The sequence below is a fragment of the Barbus barbus genome (assembly GCF_936440315.1).
Source record: "Barbus barbus genome assembly, chromosome: 6".
NCBI classification, from domain to species: Eukaryota; Metazoa; Chordata; class Actinopteri; order Cypriniformes; family Cyprinidae; genus Barbus; species Barbus barbus.
Window position 1 is genome coordinate 40,461,644 of NC_136734.1, and position 9,976 is coordinate 40,471,619.

General features: G+C 37.7%; 1 protein-coding gene across 1 annotated transcript; it reads left to right on the forward strand.

Moving 5' to 3' along the window:
- The first annotated feature begins 369 nt into the window (after positions 1–369).
- Positions 370–3,635, forward strand: LOC306871858 (uncharacterized protein). The gene is made up of 2 exons (XM_079420057.1): positions 370–520; positions 830–3,635. Exons 1-2 carry the CDS (start codon positions 437–439, stop codon positions 1,139–1,141), a joined length of 396 nt encoding a protein of 131 aa, XP_079276183.1. The 5' UTR covers positions 370–436; the 3' UTR covers positions 1,142–3,635.
- The last annotated feature ends 6,341 nt before the right edge of the window (positions 3,636–9,976 follow it).

Genomic DNA, 9,976 nt, shown 5'->3' on the forward strand with positions numbered 1-9,976 from the left:
AATTGGCCTTTTAATCCAACCAATTGATTAATAATTGACAGGTTAATCGATTATCAAAAAAATTGTTAGTTGCATAACTAGTATTGTTATTGAAAGAGTTTTGAGTTTTAATATTAATGTAGTATCAAAGGTTTTGGTCAGGTGTACATCATGCTTAAAGCAGGTGCTTCTGCCTTCTCAGGTTGGGATAGTGACATGGCCTCACTGCTACTGCTGGTCTACCTACTGCCACCGGGTGGTGGTGATGGCGCAGTGGATAAGACACATGCCTTTGGTGTGAGAGACCCGGGTTCGAATCCACTGTGAGACACCAATGTGTCCCTGAGCAAGACACTTAACCCCTAGTTGCTCCAGAGGCGTGCGACCTCTGACATATATAGCAATTGTAAGTCGCTTTGGATAAAAGCGTCAGCTAAATGAATAAATGTAAATGTAAATGCCACCTCCTCCAAGTGGAAAGAAGGGAGCTGTAAAGATCAGTACCCGGGAAGCTGTGGACCATGTAGTCAAATTTCATAAGGTCAGTGTGTCCTAATCTCCAATGGCAATAGCCATTGTCAAAAGGCAATTGTGTAACCCCCCCAGATTATTGATCTGTTTCTTTTCAATGCCACCTCCACAGAATTTTAAGTCTGATCATTTATGTTTTGCCTCCTTGAAGTGCATAGCGAATAGAGAGTGGGGTTCACCTCTTTTGATTGCAGTCTTGTGCTCGTTCTATCAGAGTGTGACTTTAGGAAGTCACAGACAGGTTTCTATCAGAGTGTGACTTGTCCATCAAAATGTGATGTTCAGTGTAGATTAATTTCAGTTTATTGTTATTTTACAGTCATGTCGCAGCCTTCAGGAGCACTCTGGTCCAAACCAGAGGAGGCAGCCCTACATCCTGGCAGTTGGGACGACAAGAAAGCACATCCACGAGTTCTACATTGCATTGGATGGTGATCTCCTTCCCTGCAAGGGCAAGTCTTCCCTGTCAGCCTTTGATGAACTTTTCAAAGCACATTATGTTTTCGGCATCTCCTATGACCAGGCCTTAAATGGCATGTACACATTTGTGCAGACCACCATCTACAACATTGTAGGTCATTCTCACGAAACTCCCAGAGTCAAGGACCTAAGAGCTAAGCTCCTCAACTAAAGAGTTATGATGTTCAGATGCTTTGTTTGCAAGTCTAGTTTTGTTACCGTTCAAATGTTGATCCGTCATCTCAAAGTTTTCCATGCCTTTTATCCTGGTAAGAAGTTTCAGTTGATGTGTGACCAGACTGGATGCCACCAGAGATTTTGGACTTTTTCAGGCTTTAGTAAACATCTCCATAACAAACATAGCGCTAAAAGTCTAGATCAATTTGAGAACGAACCCGTCATAGTTGAGACCGAAGCCGTCATAGTTGATGTATCTGATGAACCCGTAGTTAATTTAGTTCCAGAGCAACCAGAGAATTCTCAAAGCTGTAATGAGACCAGGCAACATACCCAAGAAATGTGTGCATCCCTTATTGCAAATCTCCAAGGCTGTGGTGTGGCTACTAATGTCATAACGACTGTTGTTGAAAATATGGAGGAACTTGTAGAGCAATTGCATTCAAATGTTAAAGATGATGTTGTAAAATTACTCTCTAAAGATGAGGAGATCAGAACAAAGTTTGACGATTATTTTGACAACCTTGAAAATCCACTTAGCAAACTGAACACTGAGGCAAAAAGGAAAAAACATTTCAGTGAGAAATGGGGTATTGTAGAACCTGTTGAGGTAGCCCTAGGAGTGAGGTATGACGCTAGAAGGAATCGAACTACTGGCACATATGATCAAGTTCCCATAACAGACAAATTTCTTTATATTCCTCTATTGCAAACTTTGAAGTTCATATTCACCAACCAAGAGATCTGTGATCATTTTGTGCAGCCTTGTGAGAAAACTGGGTTTTACAAAGACTTCTGTGATGGTAACTATTTTAGAGATCACCCCCTCTTCTCTGAAAAACCAAACTCTCTCCAAATACAGATATTCTACGATGATTTTGAAATGGCAAATCCACTCGGATCCAAGCATGGTATCCATAAGGTTGGAAGTATATACTTTGTTTTACGAAACCTATCTCCAAAGATAAACTCCGCTCTTATGAATATTCATCTTTTAGCCCTTTTTCATACTGAGGATGTGAAGAAGTATGGATTTGATTTAATCTTACAGCCCCTCGTACGTGATCTGAAAGTCCTTGAGTGTACTGGAATTGAAGTTCCTTTCTCTGATGAACCAGTTTACGGAACAATTGCACAAGTAACTGGAGACAATTTGGGATTGCACACATTACTCGGGTATGTTGAATCATTCAGTGCAAACTATTTTTGTCGTTTTTGTCTAGTGGACAAACAGACCTCACAAACGGTTTTCAGGGATGATGATCCAAGAATAACATTGCGTAATAAAGCACTACATGATCAGCATTGCAATGACCTCATGGTAGATCCTACACTGCCATCCACATTTGGAGTTAAGCGACAATGTTTATTCAATGATCTACAGTACTTTCATGTTTCTGAAAATTATGCTGTAGACATTATGCATGACATATTGGAAGGAGTGGGGCAATTTGAGCTGAAGTTGCTGTTTGCTTACCTCTCAGACAACAAAATCATATCCAAGACAGATGTTTGTAACCGAATATACTCATACAATTATGGCTTTGTTGAACAAAAAAATCGTCCAACCAGAATAAACTTGGAGCAGACTGGAAACGGAATTGGTCTCAATGCCATTCAAACTTTTTGCTTAATCCGGAATATGCCCTTGATATTTGGAGATGTTTTACGAGAAGGAAATGCCCACTATAGACTCTTGTTGCTTCTGTTGCAAATTATGAACATTATATTTTCTCCAGTTGTTACTGATGGAATGACAGTATGTCTGAAGCATCTCATTGTTGACCATCACCAACTTTTCAAAGAGCTTTACCCACATCGCAGAATGATCCCTAAACATCACTTCATGATTCATTACCCCAGAGTAATTCGAAAAATAGGTCCAATTCTACATGTTTGGTCAATGAGATTTGAAGCCAAACATAGGTTTTTCAAGAACACAATCAAAAATTTCAAAAATATAACAAAGTCATTGGCCCAAAAACATCAGATGGCTATAGCATACCATTGGGAATCAATGCCATTTAAAAGTATTGACTGTGGGCCAGTAAAAACTGTTCAGCTCATTGACTTGCCACATGGTGAGATGATTGCAGAAGAACTGCAGGTTGACTTAGACTGTGAAGTTGATCTGACTTCTTGGATCACTTGTTTTGGAACTGAGTATCGTCCAGGCCTTTTAGTTTGCACGGACAAAGAGGACAATTTGCCTGTATTTAGTCAGATAAAAGGCATCATTGCATTTAATCGAGAATGTTTTCTTGTAACAGAGGACTTTCAGACACTTTGTTTTGCAGAGCATTTTCATTCCTTTCATGTGACACAGGGAAGTGATCATAATGTTTCCATGCTTAAAGTTGATAAATTCCACTTCTTTAAGCCGTTTGATCTGCAAACTACTTATGGTTTTGATAGAGATTATCAGTATGTTGTTCCTGTACATGTGTTTGTATGAGTTTGTGGTTTTTGAACATACATGAACTGTTAAATAAAACAGACATAAAAAGCACTGACTTGGAGTATTTTTCATTCACTGATGGTGCTAGGTTTACACTGCAGGTGTTGGAAACTATTGAAACATTGTAAATAAAAAAGTACCAGCTTTAGAGTACATTTGTACTCTTCAGGTGTTAAATAATGAGCTCTGCAAAGGTTCTAGGTTTACACTGCAGGTGTTCAAAAGCACTGAAACGGTGTCAAAAAGTGCTAGTTATAAGAGTTCATTTTAACTCTCCAGGTGTTCAAATGTAACTATTTTGAGAGTATATATTTTACACTTTTTACAGTGTTCACTGAACACCGAACTCTTGGACCTATATATACACTGAAACCAGTGTTCAGTGTACTCCTATAGAGTACATTGAACACTCTGATTTTTGCTGTGTGTGGTTTGGTGTTTGATAGAAAATATTGAGAAGATTTCACTAATAAAACCAAGAGATTACGGTGGCCGAGAGAGCTCAACGCGCTGCAACTTCAGAAAACACATGCAAATAGACAACACCAGCAAATCAAGAAAACATCATCATTTTGACAACACATGCGCTGCAAATGCTCACAACACATGCAAATTAAGAAACGCTGCAAATGCTCACAACACAACGCGGGGAAGTCGTGGCCTAATGGTTAGAGAGTCGGACTCGTAATCCAAAGGTTGTGGGGTTGAGTCTCGGGCCGGCAGGGATTGTAGGTGGGGGGAGTGAATGTCCAGCGCTCTCTCCACCCTCAATACCACGACTGAGGTGCCCTTGAGCAAGGCACCGAACCCCCAACTGCTCCCCGGGCGCTGCAGCATAAATGCCCACTGCTCCGGGTGTGTGTTCACGGTGTGTGTGTGTGTGTGTGCATTTGTTCACTACTCACTGCTGTGTGTGTGCACTTGGATGGGTTAAACGCAGAGCACCAATTTCGAGTATGGGTCACCATACTTGACAATACGTCACGACTTTACTTTACTTTACATGCAAATTAAGAAACGCTGCAAATCCTCACAAAAACGTGCTGCATGGACCACAATGGAAATGTTTCAAGGGGACCCAAAAAAAGTGACGGACCAGCTGGGATTTGCTTATTGTGCAGTGGCTATTGGTTGAGTTGTTGATGAACTGAAAGGTGAGTGTTTTTTTGTTGTTGTTGTTTAGTTTAACATCCTGATTGCATGATTTCTTTGTCTTTTGGATATCATTAGATTAATAATGACAAATTACACGATTAACGTTATTATGTAAGATGTCTAACTTATCCTCAACTAAATATAATTTCAAGGTTAATGAAAATAAATCTGCAATGCATTAATTGTTAAAACCTGGGGGCTGTTCCATAAACCAAGATTAGAGTATAAGCCAGGCTTTTAACAAAGGCTCTGGCAGGGGCATCACACACAAAAGAGCTTACTTCTACCAATATGTTTTGACCATTGTAAACAATACCACCCATAAGAACATCAGCTAAATCATCAATAAATGCCTTTAAGAACTCAAATATGCACTTGGGCTTTTTCATACCACAGTAAAGGCCAACGAGGAAGGGATGTTTAGTATAGTCACAGTTGACAATGGCAAGAATTGGCCAGAACTGAAGTGTACAGCTTTTGAAAAGTGGAAGGCCATCTAAATTGAACTGTACTTTAACTATTTTCAATTGTTCAGGCAGAATTAAGCTTTTCAAACACGACAATATCCCCTTTGCCGAGCCAAAATGATAATACTCCCCACCTTCCATCTTTGTGGTAGATACATGGGTTTGGGTCTTAAGAATTGTCCTGGCATCTGTGGGCAATTCTGGATGAAACATTCTCAAAATACTTAAGTGCACTGAGTGCAGCAAGTGAGACTGAGAAGGTTGAGGCCCAATATCGCAAACTCCTTAAAAGAAACTCACTCGTTGGAGCTTCTGACTCAGTATCAGAGTCAACGTCTGATAAGTTGACTGTGTCATTATTAACATTGTGTATATTGGTTGGATGCCACAGAACCTCATCAGACACCCCACCAGGGAACTCATCTGTGACTGAGTCATTACAATCTGAACCAGCTGAGTCTATAACAACTTTAGGGTTTTCAACATAATCTTTTACTGCTTCAACATTATTTTCTTCTGACACAGAATTCTGTGCACTGGTTTCATTGAATTATTGTAGTATTTCTGACTCTGTGGACTTAATCATTGATTTCAATTTACGCCTCTTTGACCACCGTGAAGTCATTATTGCTGCAAGTGGTGCAATGGTTCAATTTGATAAAATCTGGCTCACTATGTCAGACTGCCTCTTTTCTTTTGGATTCTCTAAAAAAGTAAAATAAGTTCTCATACATACATAAAGTCACATAAAAATATATTGAAAATATAACATTTACTTTTAACTATTTATGAATACAGACAGTTAGAACATGATTTTAGTATCACTGATTTAAAATAATCTAAAATCTATTACTGTTTCAATATATTTTACATTTAGTGCTATGAACATTTGCAAATGGAAGAGCTATAATACACAAGACTTCAGTATGTTGATAGTTTGTAAATTATATGGCACCTAATTTACCAATGACCTACTTATTGTAGCAAGTGAAATGTTTGTTCTGAATTTAGCTGGTGGGAACAGCTATAAAGCTGTTTCATTAAAGCTGCAGATTTAATTTCATTAATGAAATATTCCCATTATTTTTAATTATCACGTTATTTTTTTAATGAAAATTACAAGACCCATGATTCATGTTTTACAGTAAAACCACAGCAGGGAGTCCTGAACTCCTCTTTAATTCTACTCAAGAGGTGGAAATGGCCGAAGTTCACAGAACAGCATCCTTTAATGATGTGGGATATAAACTCATTCCTTCAACAGAATCTCTGCGTGGAGATCATCACCTGTCATTCAACACACACTGTGTATGGAAGCCCGTTTCCACCAATGAATAAAAAATAAAACAAGGTACTTTTTTTCTCAGAATTGGAGTTTATATTTCAGAACTCTGATTTTCTCGCACCATTAAACCACTCTCCGTGTAAGGTTTTGCAGTGCTTTGTTCAATTAGCTATATATGAACTATATATGAACTATATATGTTGTGTCAGAATATGATTTTTGAACAAACATAAAAATGACTCATTCTTCATTTCTGTGTTTTGTGCTCGTGTTGGACAGTACGCACACACACACACACACACACACACACACATTCTTCAGATAAGCCTTTATTTTGAAATCCACTCAAATCCAAGGCGAACAGAGAACAGAGAGAGAGATCAAAAGCGCAGCATGATCAGACAGCAGTAATGAACTAAAGTCTAGTAAAGTAAACTGCTTTGAAATGGCCTGCAATCATTCACTGACACACGAATTTAACAGACAAACAGCTTCATAAAATATTCTTAAGCTCCTTCTGCTGAGACATGGGATTCAGTAGCGTGAGGAAGCATTGTGCATGGCATCTACAGGACTGAAGCTGTACTATAGAGCAATGCATAATCCAGAAGAAAAACAAGTCAGTGTAGAGAAGAAGCTGGGGACGGCTCAGGACAGAAACTGGCTTTGCATAAAGCAGCAGAATCATCACAGAACCTCGTTCTCCTCATTACTCCACTCTCACAAGTTTGCTATGAATGGGAATTTACTGCAAGAGCTGTTTTGAATCACTTTTATTTTTTTCTCCGAGGTCAAAAGGTCTCGTGTGGGGTGAAAAGGTTTAGAGCAATGCTATCTTCGGGAAATACACTGTACTTCTTGTTTTTAATTATTTCCCCAACTAAACTAAGAGAAACTTTAAAGAACAATACAGGGACTTAACACAGTCTTATCCCAGGTGAAAAAAGTGCAGTAAAATACACTATTTCAGTACACTTAGTCCATTCCATAATGTACTTAAAGTGCTATTTTTGTACTTAATATAATAAAGATGATTCTTTAGAACGTCTTAAGTTGATTTTAAGATCATCTAAGTGTACTCAACTGTGCTATTTTGGGACACCATGAATATTGACTAAAATGTGCTTTTATCATACTATCTCTGTTAAAAAGAATTAATTAAAAAAGAGAGTGTAACCACTTGTAGTAGAATTGAAACTATCTTTCATACACATTTTTCATTTTTTTGTTATTATTATTATTTAATTATTTTACTAAAATAAAAGGGATCATATAAAAATGCATGTTATTGTTTATTTACTGACCTGAATAAGAAAAGATGTTTACACAGTCCACAAGAGAAAATAGTTGAATTTATAAAAATGACCTTGTTCAATAGTTTACATCCCCTTGATTCTGAATACTATGTTGTTACCTGAACGATCCAACGCTGTGTTTTTGTTTAGTGATAGTTGTTCATGAGTCCTTGTTTGTCCTGAACAGTTAAACTGTCTGCTGTTCTTCAGAAAAATCCTTCAACTCCCACAAATTCTTTGGTTTTCCAGGATTTTTGTGTATTTTAACCCTTTCCGACAATGATTTTGAGGACAACTCAATCTTTCCACACTGAGGGCAACTGAGGGACTCATATGCAGCTATTACAGAAGATTCAAACGCTCTCTGATGCTCCAGAAGAAAAAACATGCATTAATAGAAAACTTTTCAACAGAATGGAGATGTGCTCATTACTTATATTGCCTTAATATCATATTTTTTTCATTTAGTACTGCCCTTCAGAAGCTACAGAAGATACTTGAATGTTTCCAAGAAGACAAATTAAGTTAAATTTACCCTGATCTTCAAATTCAAGAAGTTTTCACCCCCCGGCTCTTAATGCATGGTTTTTCCTTCTGAAGCATCAGTGAGCGTTTGAACCTTCTGTAATGCTGAACCACACTGTGCTGGATAGAGTGGACAATCAACTACAAACAACTGAAACAAAAGACTACATTTTGAGCTTTAAACAACTGAGCTGCTGCGGCACTGAATCCTGTGAGCAAGTGCCCTTTCACACGAAACGCTTCAGATGTTTTCCTATTTCCCATTTTCAGGGTTAAAAGCATTTTTAATGTCTACAGATGCCTTCATTGATTTATTACAAATGTGTGTAGCCTCATGGCCATCATAAGTCCTGCTCATGGCCATCAGTAAGACAGTCATCTGAACTGTAGCTGCGTGTTTTAACCTGCTGGAACTGAACTGAATCATTAAACTAACATTAAAGCAACTCCTGCTGAATAATCTCACTGCGGTTTCCAGTAGAGCTGCTTAGTCTCTAAACTGAACTAGTTCCATCATTCAATAATGACACTATAGTCTGCATTCGAGCAGAATTAGGCTTTGAAGTTTGCTGATTATGTCACTTCTCTGTTCACAGGGGAAGAGAACAAGGAATAAGTAATAATTACTTTAACCCATCATTCCTGTATTTACCCTTTGATTTTTGTCAAGCTTAAGACTTCTGCTCTGCTATATAACCCAGATTGCTTCACTTTTTAAAAATTAGGTTACACAAGTTTTCTCCTAAACATGCACCTTTAACCCGCAGGAAAATGTTGTTTTAGTTTAGTTTAGTTATTCACACTTAATACCTTTTATTTACTCTTTGATTTTTTTGTCAATCTTCAAACTAGTGTGTGTTCAAACTGGAATGAAAGCAAATGTTTTGGCGGGGGCTTTGGAATTTCAACCGTAATTAAACTTTTTACAACATTTTACGAAATGTAAATATTTTGTCTCACACAGTGCGATGAAATGAGAAAGATGAGTGTCTGGACGTATGATTACTGAACCGTCCGTATCAGACCGAGAGGGCTGTTTCTGGGGATGCCACTCATTTACAATCTTAAGAGGTTTTACTCAAACTTTTAGAATCACACAGGGTATCTCTACAAGATGATGAAACAACAATATAACCTTTGTTTTAACAAATAAGTTTTGAGATCTTTCAAACCTAAAACCATGATGCTCTAAAGCAAGGATTAGAAGCGGTCAAATGATCCTCTGATGAACGCAAGGCGGTTACAGAGACTCTCTTCACGAGTTACAGCTAAATTAGACTAAAAATTAGTCGTCATAAGGTTGTTTGCAACAAAAGTAATTCCTACAAATGTCTCACATAATCTTTACAACATTAGACTTTCTTTCTCACTTTAAAAATTGTATTATTAACCGTAGCATTTTTTCACAGTATAACGTTTTATTAATATAAAAACAGCTGGTCTATGTAGGTTTATTTGACTAAGATTTGATCAAATAACTGATAACTGCAAATATTCCATAAGTCCATCTTATCACACCACAACCTGATGTGTCTGTCGCTTTGTGATGACAAATATCTTCCTGATACAGATGTGTTAAGATGTTAAGTATCTGTAAAAATAGTTTAAAAAGTCATCTTTTTTGCTTTCATGTAGGATTTGTGTC

Excerpts from the sequence above, each read along its gene's own strand:
- LOC306871858 (XM_079420057.1), top strand. The coding sequence starts at position 437 with ATGCCACCTCCTCCAAGTGGAAAGAAGGGAGCTGTAAAGATCAGTACC. Across the intron at positions 521-829 it reads ATGTAGTCAAATTTCATAAG|TCATGTCGCAGCCTTCAGGA; the intron begins GTCAGTGTGTCC and ends GTTATTTTACAG.